The 18,490-nt window shown below is 35.8% G+C and overlaps 1 protein-coding gene across 1 annotated transcript; it reads right to left on the reverse strand.

Moving 5' to 3' along the window:
- Positions 1 to 17,174: 17,174 nt before the first annotated feature.
- LOC137718600 (probable calcium-binding protein CML29) lies at positions 17,175 to 17,815 on the reverse strand. The gene has a single exon (XM_068458149.1). The coding sequence runs from the start codon at positions 17,761 to 17,763 to the stop codon at positions 17,290 to 17,292; it is 474 nt and encodes a 157-aa protein (XP_068314250.1). The 5' UTR covers positions 17,764 to 17,815; the 3' UTR covers positions 17,175 to 17,289.
- Between the last annotated feature and the right edge of the window lie 675 nt (positions 17,816 to 18,490).

The raw sequence follows: 18,490 nt of genomic DNA on the forward strand, positions 1-18,490 counted from the left end.
CCTAAAAAAAATCTATAATAATTATATATATATATTAAATTAAATATTAAAAATTGGTGACCATTGGATCAGCTTAAATATACATACCATTCAATTTCTTAAGTTTTATACGTACAAAATAAATAAATTTAAATCTACTTAATAAATATATATATATATATATATATACACACTATTGAACTTGATGGGATACGAATTCTACAAAACTAATTTCAACGATTCAACTGTCAAACTTGTTTGTATATGCTTCGGGATCACATCAGCAAAAAATTGCAAAAAACAAACATTCAGAGATCAAGTAACAGAACAAAACTTTTTGACAGTTATCAATGAAAATTCACGATTTAACGGTTATTTTAATTCCAATTTTGATGATTTTTTACAGCTACACTCATTGACCCTATATGAATACGATGAATGAACTCGATCTTCAATTTAAAATATTTACACTAGTGGATACCACAAAATCTTATGTTATACTTAATGAAAGTATGAATAAACTCTTAAGTGTTAGTGAATCTATTGTTTTGATGAAATAAGCATTCTACGAAACTAGTTTCAATAATCCAACCGTCAAACATATTTGTATATACTTTGAGATCGCATACACCAAAAAATTGTAAAAAATAAACATTCAGATATCGAGTAACAGGGCAGAACTTTTTGACAGTTATAAATGAAAAATCACGATTTAACAGTTATTTTAACTCCGATTTTAATGATTTTTTACAGCTACACTCTTGACCCTATATGAATACAATGAATGAACTCGATTTTCAATTTAAAATATTTACACTAGTGGATACCACAAAATCTTATGTTATACTTAATGAAAGTATGAATAAACTTTTAAGTGTTAGTGAATTTATCGTTTTGATGGGATACACATTCTACGAAACTAATTTCAACAATCCAATCATCAAACATATTTGCATATGCTTCAAGATTGCATTCGCCAAAAATCGCAAAAAAGCAAATATTCAGAGATCAAATAACGGGACAAAACTTTTCGATGGTTATCAACAAAAAATCACGATTTAGCGGTTATTTTAACTCTGATTTTTATGATTTTTTACAATTACACTCCTTGATCCTATATGAATACAATGAATGAATTCAATCTTCAATTTAAAATATTTAAACTAGTGGATACCACCAAATCTTACGTTACACTTAATGAAAGTACGAATAAACTCATAAGTGTTAGTGAATCTATCGTTTTGATGCTATTCGCATTCTACGAAACTAATTTCAACGATCCAATCGTCAAACTTGTTTGTATATGCTTGAAGACTGCATATGCCAAAAATCACAAAAAAAAAAAAAAAAAAACATTCAGAGATCATGTAATGGGACAAAACGTTTTTACGGTTATCAATGAAAAATCACGATTTAACAGTTATTTTTAACTCCGATTTTGATGATTTTTTTACAGCTACACTCCTTGACCTTATACGAATACAATGAATGAACTCGATCTTCAATTTAAAATATTTACACTAGTGGATACCACAAAATCTTATGTTATACTTAATGATAGTATGAATAAACTCTTAAGTGTTAATGAATCTATTGTTTGATGGGATACGCATTCTACGAAACTAGTTTCAACGATCCAACCGTCAAACATGTTTGTATATACTTCGAGATCACATACGCTAAAAATCGCAAAAAACAAATATTCAGATATCAAGTAACCAAACAAAACTTTTTGACGGTTATCAACAAAAAATCACGATTTAACGGTTATTTTAACTCCGATTTTGATGATTTTTTATAGCTACACTCCTTGACCCTATATGAATACAATGAATGAACTCGAGCTTCAATTTAAAATATTTACACTAGTGGATACCCCAAAATCTTATGTTATACTTGATGAAAGTATGAATAAACTCTTAAGTGTTAGTGAATCTATCGTTTTGATGGGATACACATTCTACAAAACTAATTTTAATGATCCAACCGTCAAACTTGTTTGTATACACCTCAAGATCGCATATGCTAAAAATCGCAAAAAACAAGCATTCAAAGATCAAGTAACGGGATAAAACTTTTCGACGGTTATCAACCAAAAATCACGATTTAACGGTTATTTTAACTCCGATTTTGATGATTTTTTTATAGCTACACTCTTTGACCCTATATGAATACAACGAATGAACTCGATCTTCAATTTAAAATATTTACACTAGTGGATACCACAAAATTTATGTTATACTTAATGAAAGTATGAATAAACTATTAAGTGTCAGTGAATTTATCGTGTTGATGTGATACGCATTCTACGAAACTAATTTTAACGATCCAATCGTCAAACTTATTTGTATATGCTTTGAGATCGCGTACACCAAAAATCGCAAAAAAGAAACATTCAAAGATCAAGTAACGGGACATAACTTTTCGATGATTATAAAAAAAAAATCACGATTTAATGGTTATTTTAACTCCAATTTTGATGATTTTTTTACAGCTACACTACTTGACCCTATATGAATACAATGAATGAATTCGATCTTCAATTTAAAATATTTGCACTAGTGGATACCACAAAATCTTATGTCATGATGATTGATGAAAATTGAGGATTTTGTAAAAGGAATAACATGGATGCTTTGAGTTCCATTGGCAAGGTTTGAACTTTTGAGAAAGGCTTCACAACGTTGAAAACAAAAACTCTTTCATTTTGCATATCCTTGCACATTTAATATTTTGTAAGATATTAGTAGTGTATGGATGTTTGTTTATTAGGCTCTTATTTTCGAGTGTAGATGTAGTACTTAAACAAAAAATGTGTTTTAATGTTTTGAAGTAATATTTATGTGGCAATGTGTGGTATTTGCAAATTTAAGAAAAAAAATATTTTTCTTAACGGGTCGGGTCACTTTACCTGTTGTGAAAAGTGACCCAACCTGTTAAGTACTTGTTAAGATAATGGGTGTAACACGACACGACCCATTAAGATAACATGTGTTACAAAAAAATGACACGAACACAACAGACACGACCCGTTTGCTAGGCCTAGATGAGGGGATAGGAAATGATGGTAATACGAGGGGAGAGAATCCTACAAGAATAATGGAGAGGAAGGAAACAAAGTATGTAACCGTGATGGGCACATTTGTCCTTATACATTAGGTCTACCCTGTATTGCGCCATACCAGTTTTCACATGAGGCATTTCAACCCACGTTGTCCCTTACTCCATGGGCAAGACTTTCTCATACCTATTGCAAAAACTAATTAACTAGCTAGAGATCGAGACCAAACTCTCGATCAAATAGGTCAATGAACAATCTCTAAGTTAAGAATGTTGAGCTGTTTGATTTGTTGGAAGAATGTTTTAGAATCAGGAGGAGATTAATTTGAACACATATGTGACCTTCTCGAAATTATCCCTTGTTGAAGTTGAGCAATGTTATATTCCCTTCGACTTACAGGTACTTCTATATCCCCCGTTGGGTTAAATTTGTGTTTTATTGTCATGTTCTTCATATATTTTGTTTACAAAGGTTATCCTTATGCACAAAGATAATCAATTTGGTTTTTCTTCTCCATCATCAAGTTATGGAATGAGAATAAGGAACCAAAAAGAAAATATTAGCAACAACTAGTTTTATTGTGGACAATATTATTAACTAGGAAGAATGAAACAATCGCTTGAATAATTTCAGAGAGAGAAGCTAGAGAGAGAATACTGTTTTATTGACTTTCTTTAGAGAGAAGAAAAGATAATGGAAAATGCCTTACAAGATTTGCTTTTGTAGAAAAACTAACTATTTCAAAATTATAATACTACCCTTCCATAGTCCAATCCTTTCTAACAAACTCAAAACTACATAACCAACTATTATGATTATTAATCCCCCCTCAAACTAAGTGTGGAGTTGTCTAGCTTAGTTTGTTGCACAACTGGTGATAAACCTAAACTAAGATGTCTACAATGCTTGAAGAAAACTAGACTGTGTAACCCCTTGGTGAAAACATCAGCAACCTGATCATCTGTTGGAATATAATGGACATTGATATCACCTGTTTGTACTTTTTCTCGAACAAAATGGTAATTTGTGTCAAGATGTTTGATCTTGGAATGAAACACAGGATTAGAACTTAATGCAAGTGCAGACAGGTTATCACAATGAAGAGAAGGAGGTCTAGATAAAAACTGATGAATATCTTTAAACACATAACAAATCTAAAACACATCAACTACACACTGTGCCAAGGCTTTGTACTCAGCTTCAGTTGAGCTTCTGGAGACTATAAAATGCTTTTTCGATTGCCATGAAACCGGATTGGATCTAAGATAGACCACAAAACCAGAAATGGATCTTCTAGTGTTAATGTTAGCTGCCCAATCCGAGTCTAAATATGCAGTGATCTGAAAATTAGAACCCTTTGTATAGTGTAGACCATAGTTGACAGTCCCTTGAACATATTTGAGTATTCGTTTCACCAAATGTAAGTGTGCATTAGTTAGTTGTGTCATAAATTGACAAACAATATTCACTAAATAGGCAAGATTTGGTCTTGTGAGGGTTAAATACTGAAGGGCACCGACAATACTACGATATTGACTTGGATCAGATAACAAAGCCCCTTCACCAGCAAGAATCTAAGTGTGTAGCAACAATTCTTTAGCATACTTGGATTGGTTTATGAACAAAGAACCATCATCATTATATTGGATATGTAATCCCAAGAAATAACTAAGTCTGCCCATATCCTTGAGATCAAACACCTCTGCCAAGTTGTTGATTATTTTTTTCACATTAGTTGGATTTGAACCAGTAATTATCATATCATCTATATATAGCAGCAACAAAACAATGTCTCCATTATCAGACTTGACAAACAAACTTGTATTTGAATGTGATGTTTTAAAACCAAATGCTGAAAGATAGCTAGTAAACTTGGAATTCCAAGCTCTAGGAGCCTGTTTTAAATCATACAGAGATTTTACTAATATGCAAACATGATTTAGATTTTGAGTATCCACAAACCCTTGGGGTTGCTTCGTATGTACTTCCTTTTCTAAATCACCATGTAAGGGTGCATTTTTGACATCTAACTGTCTCAAAGACCAACCAAATTGAGCAGCAAGTGCAAGTATAATTATGACTGTAGTATGCCTAACAACATGACTAAAAGTTGCAAAGTAGTCAAGGCCATGTTCTTGAGTAAATCCCTGTGTAACCAATCTGGCTTTGAATCTTGAAATAGACCCATATGGATGCGTCTTTATCTTGTAGACCCACTTACTTCCAATAACAGCTTTATTTGATGGAGGTGGGACTAAGATCCAAGTACCCTAAACTTTGAGAGCATCAAATTCCTCCTGCATTGCATTCTACCATTCTTTCTTACCAGCAGTATCCTTGAAGGTTTTTGGTTCTTCATGATCAGATATATTAGCTAGGTATGAAAAACCAGTTTGATATTGATCCAGACATTGACTATCAGAATTGAAATTCATTAGTTGTCAAGAAGACAACTCAGGTAGTAATGCAAGATAACTAGCATAATTCTTCCTTGTGATTGCACTTGTTTACAATCGAGTTTGCATCCCATGTGACCTTATAGGACTAGTATCTAATGCAATAGATGAAGAAGACGTAGTAAAAGGTAGAACTACCTGTAATTGTGCAGGATCTATGACCTTATAGGACTAACCTACTCTTCCACCTCCCCACCCCCCCCCCCCCCAAATTATGTTTGCAAGCTTTTGATGTGCATCCCAAACTGAGTAAGTACAAAATTGTAAAATCATACAAAAATTGTAAACACTTCTGATTTATTACTCATTGGAAAAATCCACACATATTTGGTATATTCATCAATTAGAGTTACATAGTACCAATATCCTTCTAAGGACTTCACAGGAGAAGGACCCCAAATATCTGAATGCACTTTTTCAAATGGATAGGTACAAGTATTTGATCTAATTGGAAATAGGGTTCTAGACATTTTTCCTTGAATACAAGGAACACAAATACTATGCTTATTACCTATACTAGCTATAATATTTGACTTCTGTAGCATGGAATTCATGATTTCATGAGTAGGATAACCCAACCTCTGAAGCCAAGTGTTAGACTTGATAGCTTTACCCATATATGCAACTGGATTACTTGTAATAGACTGCACTCCTCTTTTACTTTGCACAACTGGAATCTGGAATAATTCTTCATGCTTACTCTTTCCTTGATACATTATTTCCCTTGTCCTCTTGTCCTGCACAAAGAATTCAGATTCATCACATATAAACCAACTCTTATTGTCAGCACATAGTTGTTTCACAGATAATAGGCTCATAGTAATATGTGGAACATGTAATACTTTATTGAGAATAAGAGAGTGATTGTTAGTTTGTAAAGTAGATGACCTAATGTTATGAATTGGTATACCCGTACCATTTCCAATGGTTATTTTCTCAAAACCCTCAAACGGTGTGACTTGAGTCAAAGAATTAATGTCAACTGTCATATGATGAGATGCACCGAAATCAACAATCCAGGCATCCTAAGGAATGAATTGTGTGTTTTGTTAAGCATTCATGGCAGATAATGATGGTGGTGGAGGCTGACCTTGATAAGAATAATTGCTTCTCTGATAGTAATCAGCAGTTGAATATCCTCTTTTGCCATATACTTGGCATTCAACAACAAAGCTTGAATTAGAAAAGTTGATATTCATGTGATAACAATTTGCTACAGTATGCCCTCTTTTATTACAGATTTAACACTCTATCACAACATTTATCTTAGTATTAGTATTCCCAGACCAAGAATTATTGCCATGTTGCCTTGAGTTACTCGAACCATATCCTCTTCCCCTGAAACTGTTGCTATTTCTATAATTATTTCCTTTATATTGATTGTCATGTTATGCTTGAGGCCCAAACTAAACTCCTATATTAGATTGTGCACTAGGATTATTTTGATCACTAGAATTACCAACAAAACCATATCCATAAGATTCACCAGGATATACAGTAGATGATGATGATGGAAAGTATGGTGTAGGATGCTATGAAGAAGTATGATACAATGGATGTTTGAAGGTTGGTGGTAATGAATGATTGAATGGATTGTCTTGACCCTGAGAAGTAGAACCATTTGGTATTACAGTGATTGTCCCACCAGTACTAGTAGGAATACGGCTATGTGCTTGAGAATTCGAAGAAGATGCCAAACTAAAGCTAGAACTTGGATTTGAACCTTGAACATACAATGCAGATAAGTTATGAGACATGATATTAATCTCTCATTCAATTTCCCTTTATGCCCCCAATAGTGGTGCTCTAAACTCCTTCAAGGTAATGGATGATTCCCTAGCCAAAATGACTGTACGAATAACACCATATTACTTCGGCAAACCAACAAGACCAGCAATCATTATATCATTGTCAAATACAGATTCACCTGCAGCAGTGAGTTGATCCCTAATACTTTTTAGCTTCAAGAGATGCTTATTAATTGTATCAGTTCCTTTTTGAATTGTGTGCAACTAAGTTTTGAGATGGTTGCCTCTAGACTTAGAAATAGACGCATATCTATCAACCAAATTGATCCATGCCTCATGAGCAGTCCTACAACTAATAACATACTCCATTGCCTCATTAGTTAAAGTGGCAAGAAGTAAACTGAGCAACGCCATATTTGTAGACTCCCAATCCATAAAAGACTCAGTAATCTCCTTTGTAACCCTAACTTCTGTACTAACAACATACTTTGATGGACACAGAGTAGTGCCATCGAAATGACCAAACAATTTATACCCCCTCAAAATGGATTGAAATTGAAATGCCCATTTGGCAAAATTATCATCTCTTAGCTTTATGGTAAGCATGCCTAGTATTCCATTGACTTTAAAAGTTGAATTACTCATGATTATCCTCAAACAATAGCAACTAATCACCAATTGAGATTATACGCAGAGATTGACACTCTGATGAGAAAGAATGAAACTTTCTTAAACACACAATTTCTTGACTGAGAAAGAATAACACTTTCTTGAACACATAGCTTCTGGATCTAGAAAGAATGACACTTTCTTGAACGCATGAAAGAATAACACTTTTAGCAAAATGAATCTAACTATCGCAGCAAATCAACATATACATATCAACAAAACATCCCAAATCATTACTTTGCAAACACCACCAATATGCTTCGATTGAAGAAACTGAGTAATCAGGAAAGAACAAAACCACCTGAAATGAAAGTAAAATTCAGGAATACCCCAACAATCTTTCTTCGACTTGAAATCTCCAGCACCATCTTCATGAATCGCAAACAACGAATTCCAGCAATCAACAGAACCAAATCGAACCACCAATCGAGCGACAAACAGTGGAGCCAATTAGGATCGAAATCGGTGATGAACCAATGTCGGCGATGATACCATATTAACTAGGAAGAATGAAAGAATTGCTTGAACAATTTCAGAGAGAGAAGCTAGAGAGAGAATACTGTTTTATTGACTTTCCTTAGAGAGAAGAAAAGATAATGGCAAATGCCTTACAAGATTTGCTTTTGTAGAGAAACTAACTATTACAGAATTACAATACTACCCTTCTCATATTCCAATCCTTTCTAACAAACCCAATCCTTCCTAACAAAGTCAAAATTACATAACCAAGTATTATGATTATTATATATCATGGTGTTCATATAGATTTATTGTATGCCTCTTTTGAGATTGTGCTCTTCATATAGCTAATTAATCTGTATACATTTGTCACTTAATGAAATTTGCATGTCTCAAAAAACTCAGCTAACAACATATATAGGAGAGAATTTATCATTTTCCACATTTCTTTTTCCTTTCTCAACTATTTGGAAGCTCCATTTACAATTACAATTTCAATAACTATATATGTCAATCAATCATAATCGTTTTTGTTTACCTTGACGTGCATATTAATTAAATAACACTACAAAATGAAAATTATTTAAACATGTTGAATATTATACTTACTTTAAAATCTTATGTTAAACTTTTGTTACTTAGACATTTTCTCCAACATAATTAACTTACAAACTTAAAATATCACTTAAGGCAAAAGCAAGAATAATAAGTGAGAGGCTGTAAATCAAAGTGATGAAACAAAGAGAATATATAGATTAATTCTTATTTTCTTGGTTTGCATATATTAAAGTAAACCTTTACAAGGCAGGCATTGCAGCCTTCGAGATTTTGGAGCACGGATATCTTTACAGCAAGGCCTCGTTTGTGTGCTCAAAACAGGCATTGAAGCCTTTTAGATTTTGGAGCTCCGATATCTTTTTTGCAGGGCTCGTTTGTGAGCTAAAAAATGGTAAAAACTGCTACAACAAATCCTTCATGTTTTGCTCGCTGCACGTATTGGGTAAACTCAGATACCAATTGATTTGGTGTTGGTCAAAGCCCATGCATGCATAAACGAAAGGCCATCATTCTCTCCAGAGATTTTTCAATGTGATCGTCATACGAGATGATACATCACGTGTTCTTATATAAATGATGGAATATATGTGTTAAACGGTTAATAATTTAAAAATTAAAATTTTCCACCACTTACATAGAAACACATGATGTATCATCCGTGTTCCCGTCATAATTAAAAATTTCTCTATTCTCTCGAACACAAGCATTAAATGCTAAATGCATCTCTCTCTCTCTCTCTCTCTCTCTCTCTCAAACCTCATTGTCTGTCTAAAGTGCCCTTCTGCTTCTGGGTTCAAAGTTGTCAATTACGGCCCTTTTTCTACAACCATACTCAAATCATTCATTCCTAGCTAAGTCAGAAATAATAAGGTTTCTGTTGAATTTTTCAGGTGGACGGACCAAGGGTCCCACTTTAATAGTATTGATATTGTTTTTAATTTGGTAATTACTACCTGTTCAATTCGTTAGGTGTGAGATTTTATCACAAAAACCTTGATGTTAGTTAAAGTGGGATAATCCTATTTAAACTCTTATTCTTCTTTCCCTCTAGCCAATTTGGGATTCAACAAGCCCCAACACGTGAGACCCCAATTAGTGGGTCACACGTGAAGATCCATATATCGGCAACCACTTGGAGCCAATTTGGGACTCACCCAACACGCGGTGCCAAAGAAGACCCACCCAACATTCGGTGCCAAAGAGGACCCACCCAATCACGTGGCAATACAGGCCTACGTGGAGCCAAGTCATGACTCACCCATCACACACGGACCCACCCAATCACGTGGCAATACAAGCCCGTCCCTTGGCTTTGATACTATGTTGAATTTTTCAGGTCGACGGATCGGGAGCCTCACTCCAATAACATCGATATTATCTTCAATTTGGTAATTACCATTTGCCCAATCTGTTAGGTGTGGGGTTTTATCATAAAAGACCTTGATATTAATTAGAGTGGGTAATCCTAGTTAAACTCTTATTCTTCTTCCCCTTTGGCTGATGTGGGATTCAACAATTTTAGCATTTTCTACAACCAAATGTTTGGTGGTTATTAGGTGGAAGAGAGATGATTTTCATGCACCATTTTAACTTCTCACATACCTTCTATTTATTTTAGTCGTCTAATAGAATAAATCATATGAGAACACCAAACAAGCTTGTGTTTGAGGATATAAAAAAACGTATTTCTAATTTCTTAGTTGCAAGATCCATCGATGACAATAAAAAATGCAGAAAGGGAATTTAGGGTTGTGCTTATGGAAAGCTTTTATCCCATAAATAATCTAACTGATCTATTAATTTGTTGTGTTTGAGTTGATGCACATACGTCGTGAACACAACTATTAAGAAATAAGAAAAATTATTTAATTTCTTCAATTTATAATATCACTCTCATCAACGAAAGAAAAAATGAAAATTTGAAAATATACCCTTCTTTTGACCAAAATTGTTAAGTTTGAACGACCCAAAAATAACAATTTCCCTATCATTGAAGGTAATAACTATTCTACTAACCGTAGCCCCGGTTCTCACCTGAGTCCTTACCAATCATTTGAGAGATTAATGCAGGTTCAAATGGACCAAATTACCTTCGCCAACTTGATCATCAATGCATGTTAAACAGCAGATTGCAGAAACTGCAATTCATGCCATTGTTATTTTAACAGTGGATACATGTTTGTTTTTTTGTCCTCCAGAAACCATTACTCTAATTCATTCTATTTTTGTTACTTTGGTGTAAGGGTGGACACGTTTCCATCCGTGGCCACTAGAGTGATTTTTGCATGATTTTAATAGTTATTTTAATTTGCAGTAGCAGTATGGGAAGTAACTCAGTTATTTATAAACACATGTAAGATCCCTCATCCCGTCAATATGGGATCATCCACAACACGCCTCTTTATGTGTGACAAATTTTCAAGCGTAACACGTAGGCAACACTAATCGGGTGACGTGGAGCACATGTGACAACTGAGCTTTACACAATATGGGGAATAGTCCAATTAAAACTAATTGGCAATATAAGAAATACCCAATTATTCATAAGTACGTGCAAAATCCCTCCTCTCAGTGGCGAAAATTGTTAGGGGGAGGGATGAACTTTAAAAGGGAGAGAGAACCTGTCAATTTATAGTACCAATGGGACCTTTGTGCGATGAACCTTCAATCACGTAAAGGTCGCAGTAATTATCTTAGCTGAAACGTTCAACTTGCCATCTCAAATCACTTCGAGCGGTGAGATGTCGTTGAACAAGATAGTAGTGGGAAAATGTTCGTCGCGTGAGTTTTTGGCACCAAAAACTAACCTTCTGTACTTTTTTTCTATGCCTTTGCGCGACGAATGCATGCATTTGTCATGCCAAGTTATCTTGCGCAATGCAGTTCTTCGTCGCACAAGTTTTTTTTACTATTTTTTTAAGATGTTTTTGCACGATTGTGCACTGAATTTGTCGCGCTGGTCACAATTGCACGACGAGATTTCCTTCATCACGCAACATTTCATTGCGGAAATAGGTTTTTCTACTAATGAGCCCAAATTTTGCGGGAAGACCGGTCAGAGAAGGAGGAGTGGCAGTGGTGGGAGTATAGGTGGATAGTGGGTTGTGTGTGGTTCACGCGATGGGTTTTTTAAAATTTTTATTTTTCTTTTTCAATAGATTGCTTTTTTACTTCTTCTTATTATAAATTTCTTGTACCTTTTTATAAATGATATATTTACACTTAATAGAAATTGATATTGAACTTGTCATCTATGATGAATCAATTTTATATTATATGTTTTTTTTTTCTGTTCTTGGTATATTTTGGTGAGATTTTGATGTGTTTTTTTTTATTTTTTTTTTTTATGTATTTTCAATATAGGACATGAAAATCCATTTTGGGCATAAAGTAATCAAGCGGTGGAATTCTTGAGTGATTCCAATTGGAATGGGTTCGTGATTTTGCCAAGAAGGTTATATCAAAATTTCATAATTTTATTCCAAAGCATCTGATCGTGACAAATTAATTTAGAGAGATTATATTCACGCACCCCAAATTACTTTTCTCACACTTTTTTAATTTTTTAATATTTTCCACACACTACTAACACTTGATAGAAAAATATTAAAAAAAATTAAAAAGGTGTGAAAAAAATAATTTGGGGTGTATGAATATAATCTCCCTTGATTTATGCCTAGCGTGTGGTGTTGACAGATTGGGTTGCAGAGCTTATTTACGACTTTTGGGCTAGAAGATGATGAATTTTGAACTTGCGCTCTTCTTTGAACTTGAAGAGGAGGTCCTAATCTTTAATTCAAGATGTTTTGGACCTGTTTTGGAGCTCTGAAGGTCCAGAAACATGGCTATTTCTTTGCTGGACAGATTTCCTTATCAGATTTGGATTGTGTTTTTAAGTTATCCTTTTGGTATTATATTTCATAGTTTTAGAAGACCTTTTATAGCAAGGATTTTAATTTGTAGTAGTATAAATAAGGCTATTTAGCCATTAGGGTTCTCTACGCGACATTAAGATAACTTAGCAAACTTTGGAGAATTTCAGATTTTTTTACTTATAAGGTGTTTTCAATCATTTTTCTAGTTAATGATGTTTTCTTTAGTTTTTATTATGATTATGCATGCTTGCTTTGAATTATTAATCACCTTGTTTAAACTATCTAATTGACTTAATGATTCGTGACCATTAAGGTATTTAGACAAGTAATTTGATGCAATTTCTGTTGGAACATCACCCTGAAATTGAGGAGAGCTTTTTGTGATTAGTGATTGTAAGTTCACTTAAGGCAAACATCATGCTCTTAAGGGTTGCATGGTTTTTCAAAGGGTTTTCACAAAACTTAATGAGTCTTGAATATTTACATTTGATTTAAACATCACAGACAGGTTGCATGTTAGATATAGGTGTGAACACGAAAGATTCCTTGAAACAAGAAACAAGAATAACGTGTACAAAATAATATTTTTGTGTTTATGATTTTGGGGTTACGATCTCTCTCAAATTTGGTCCTCTGATTCTATCTTCGTAGTGTGTAGGTTTGTGGATGAGTTGTTGATCCAAAGGGCCGTCGGGGCTTGATCTAAGGATGAACAGTTGATGAACGGATCTTCAAGGGGTGTTGGGCTTGATCTTGAAGAATGGGTGTATGGATTTCTCCAAGGGCTTTTGGGCTTGATCTTGAAGGTTGATGGATGAGCAGATCTTCAAGGGCTTTTGGGCTTAGTCTTGAAGAACGATTGGATGTGTGGATTTGTTTGTGCTGTTGATCCAAGGGGCCGTTGGGGCTTGATCTTAGGATGAACGATGAACACTTTCTTCAAGGGCCGTCGGGGCTTGATCTTGAATAATGGTTGTGTGGATTTCTTCAAGGGCTTTTGGGCTTGATCTTGAAGGTTGATGGATGAGCGGATCTTCAAGGGCTTTTGGGCTTAATCTTGAAGAACGATTGGATGTGTGGATTTGTTGAGGTTGTTGATCCAAAGGGCCGTTGGGGGCTTATGCTTAGGATGAACGAATGAACACTTTCTTCAAGGGCCGTCGGGGCTTGATCTTGAATAATGGTTTAACGAAGAACGAAGAGAGCTTTCTTGATCCTTCGGAATTCTTGGGAATTTGGATGGTTGGAAGCTTTGGAGTTTCAAAGCTTCAAGGATTTGGGGAATTCTCTTCTAATTTTGGAGTAGAGAAATGTATTTGTGAATTCCTTGATGCTTGATACCTTGATGGAGAAGCCTATTTATAGGCTTTGAGAATGAATCACCACCACAAAATATTTTTTTCCTTTCCAAGCACCATTGCCTAATTTTCCCACTTAATGCAATATTGAAATTGAAGTGGTGTAACTTATGGCCTAATTTCCCACTTAATACCATTTTAAACTTGAAGTGGTCTAACTTATGGCCTAATTTCCCACTTAACACCATTTTAAACTTGAAATGTGTATGCTTTGTCATTGCCCAAATGAGAAAAACTTGATTTGATCCGTAATGGATTGAAGTGTGCTTGCCTTGTCATTGCCCAACATGAGAAGAAAAACTTGTTTTGATCCTCAATGGATTGAAAGGTGCTTACCTTGTCATTGCCCAAATTGAGAAGAAAAAACTTGTTTAATCATCCAAGGGTATTTCTTCCTATTTTGTTGAGTCACATGCCATGTGTACAATTTGTACGACACGTGGCGTATGCCATGTATGCCCAAACATGTCAAAACTTTAATGCGTTGGTGAACATTTGTTTTACTGAAATTTCGATGTCTACAAATGCCCCCACTTCAAGGCGCGTCGTAGACATGTGCTTGTCACGTTTAGAAGATGTGTTTTGAAGTCCCTTAATGTAAATGTCAACCCAAGGGCCGTCGAGGCTTGATCTTGAATTGGGCTGGAAATTTCTTCAAGGGCCATTAAGGCTTGATCTTGAGTTCGACTGGAAGATTTTCTAGTTTCCTCCAATCGTTGATTTTCCACAGGCTTAGTCTTGAACTGGGCTGGAAATTTCTTCAAGGGCCATCGAGGCTTGATCTTGAGTTCGACTGGAAGATTTTCTGGTTTCCTCCAATCGTTGATTTTCCACAAGCTTAGTCTTGAACTGGGCTGGAGGATTCTTTTGGTCTCCCCCGAAGGTCTGAACTTACTCCTTTTATCTGGAGTTGAATTTGATTCAAGGGTGGAGAACACTTGATTTTGAATCGGGCTTGTGATTTCTTCAAGGGCCATCGAGGCTTGATCTTGAGTGAAAATAGGACCATGAGCGGTTTCAGGATTCAAACACATGGCAGGTAAGCACGAGGTGGAGGTGATGACCTGTTTCTTTGTTCAATCTTTCCAATTCGTATTGAAGAGGGTTAGAGGATAACTCAGCATATGCAGTTGTTGCGTTTGCTGACTATCCACAAGATTGATGTTTCATTGTCACTCGTCTTAGCTGTTCTCCAAGCAGATGTGGTCCCTTCTCTGGAAGTGTATCAACCGTTGAAGATGACTTCTCGAGAACAACGCTAGGTAAGCAACCAGGGAATAGATTCCAGGTAGTCGGTTCCAGATCGGAAGACTGACTCCAAGTGCCGGCTGATTGCTCTCTTTCACTTTGCCATGCGAGTAATAACAAGGACAAAGGAAAAGACAGGGAAAAAGCATGATATGAGATACCTTTGCTTTCGAAGAAGCAGCGAATAAATCAGCACATATATTTGTTGTGCTTGTCTCCACATGCTTCGATGTATCATTTTCACTTGCCTTACTTGCTCCATTTGCAGAAGTGGTATTTCCTTATGCAGGTTTAGCATCTTCTCTTGTAGTATTTGTCCTCTGATGCAGGAGTTGAATGCAAACCTTGCATTTGAATAGACCCTCACTTCTTGGTGGCAGCGCAAGTTTGAGTGGAGGTTCCTACATATTGCTTTTTCTGTCCTTGTCTTGGCAGGTGAGAACAAGGGTAAAGGAAAAGACAGGGAAAAAGCATGATATGAGATACCTTTGCTTTCGCCCTTGATGATATGAGATACTTTTGCTTTTGAAGAAGCAGCGAATGAATCAGCACATATATTTGTTGTGCTTGTCTCCACATGCTTCGATTTACCGTTTCCTCCTGCCTCATCTGTACTCCAGGCATCTGGTATCTTTTTTGGGGAAGAAGAAAAAATTGAGTATTTCGAGAGGCTTTGCTGGGAGTGCGCCCTCAGAGGTGAGGAAGAGTTGGGCATTTTTTTTTTTTGCAGGTCTGCCTTGCCATAAAAGATGAAGGTTGACATATATAGGGATTTCCCAATAGCAAGTGGTGGTACTGTTCCTTTACCATTGTCGACAACTGTTGGGTAATTGAACAGTAAGATTCACGCGTTCTCAACTTTGTCAGAAATCTTTGACAAAGTTGCCCGTGATTTCTGCAAAGCTGGGGTTGCATATGAAGGGTGATGACAAATCTGGAAGAGCCCAGCTTTTGAAATTCAGAGAGTGATGACTCTTCGATCCTTGAATAAGCGGCCTAGCTTTTGAGGTTCGGAGGGTGTTACCTCTTTGATTTCTGAACAAACGCTTCTTCGATTTTTGAGCAAGCGTCTCTTCGATTTCTGAACAAATGCTTCTTCGATTTTTGAGCAAGCGCCTCTTTGATTTCTGAATGGCAAATAATAGTGCGGATGCGGCTTTGTCAGAGATCTTTTGACAAAGTTGCACGCGTTTTTTGAAAAGCCGAGAGAGCGTCGCCTTTCCTTTTAATAGAGGTATCGATCACCTCCAACATGCACACTTTGAAGATTGCCCATTTGTAAAAATCGTCTCCGGCCCTTTGAGATTTAACTCCATCCACCCTTCTCTTTTAACACCTTTGAAAATGGCTAACCCATTGAACATTTTCTTAGATTTGAGTCTCAGCAGTGATTCGGTTACGCCGCGTCAGGCTAAGGTATGGTGCCCGTCTTTCTTTGTTGCGGTTTATCTCTCTAAAATTTTGATATAATATCAGAGTTGGTTAGCTGATAAGGTTCATACCTTTTGTATCATATCTTGTAAACCACATTATGTGGTTGGTCGTACTTCTTTAAACATTAAACAAGGATGGTGCTTCTTTAAACATTAGAAAGGGAATCCAATCACCAATTGTTGTGTCATATAGTCTACAAAATATGCTTAAAGTAGATGGTTCCTTTAGAATCACCTAGAAAAAAAAAAAAAAAGGGCCCATGCATGCACCATGCAGTTGCAGTAGAAAAATGTGCTAGAAGTCACAACTAGGGCCAGCCAATTTATATGTGCTAGAAAAGCTAGGGCCAGCCAATTTATTCACAAGGGATTGGACATATTACATACTTGACTACGCACTAGACACTAGTATAATTATATTTTTGATCATACAACACTAGAAATCTCAGAGTGAGTTGACTATAAGTTTGAAGTCATCATAGCTAACAGCCCCATCCCCATCTATATCAATTGAAGCAATAATCCCCTGGCAATCCTCAATTGTGAGCTCAAACCCCAAATCATCTCCCATAACCTCATAAAGCTCCTCTGCAGTCACAATCTCATCCCCATTGACATCCAACGCCTCAAAAGCGTTCTTGAGAACATTAACGAGTCCCCCGAATTCCATATTCTTCGTGTTCATTTCCAAGAACTCCTCGATGCTCAGAAACCCATCTTTGTTCGTGTCCCCTTGCTGCAGCATTGCCCTCACATCTTCTTCACTAGGGTTGTACCCAAGTGACCCTAAAATCCCACCAAGCTCCGCAGCAGTAATTTTGCCATCATTGTCTGCATCAAAAGCTCTAAATGCTTCTACTAGGCCTAGCACTTGGCTCAGTGTCTCAGTTTCTGCTGAGAGGGAGATGTGCTGAGCCATGGAATAAGGTTGATGATCAAGGACTTGTATTTAGTTTTTGCAATTATATTGGCACACCCCCAGCTATATGTATATATGTGTGAGTGTGTATGTAAGTAGGGAAAAAGGGGATGAATTCCCTTGATTATTTTTGGGGTGTTGATGTAAAGTTGGGAAAGAAACAAAAGGTAAGAATAGAATCTTATGCTTGTGAATTATTAGAGTTATCGCATTTTGTTACGATAAGATTATTCTGGGTGAGTGCTCATGGAATGATCTTGGCAAAGTTGTTTTGTTTGATTCTGCAAGAGTGATTCCCATTAGGACTAAAATTGCTTTCGGATAATTAAAAGTGTTTTCAGATAGCACCGTTTGCAAAAAAGAATAAAAAAAAAAAAAAAAAAGGGGGGGGGGGGGGGGGGGTGGGTTTAAAAGTGTTTTTGGATGGTAAACTCTTTAATATTATTTGAAAAATCAGAATAGTGTTATAGATATTATGTTAAAATGTTAAAATGTGATTGTGTAAATCCTAGATTAGATTTGATACTATTTATTCTTCCCTATTAGGATTGTCTTCCTTGGAGAGAAGGATTTTTGCCTCCTTTATTACTATAAATAAAGGTATTGTGTAAGGGGAATAACACAAACCTTACAAACACATCTCTTTCTCTATTCTCTCTCTCTCGCGCCCTCTCTCTCTCCCTTCTCAGATTAAATAAACCATAAACCACAACATGTCTCTCTCCCT

The sequence above is a fragment of the Pyrus communis genome, chromosome 15 (genome assembly GCF_963583255.1).
Source record: "Pyrus communis chromosome 15, drPyrComm1.1, whole genome shotgun sequence".
In the NCBI taxonomy this organism is placed as follows: Eukaryota; Viridiplantae; Streptophyta; class Magnoliopsida; order Rosales; family Rosaceae; genus Pyrus; species Pyrus communis.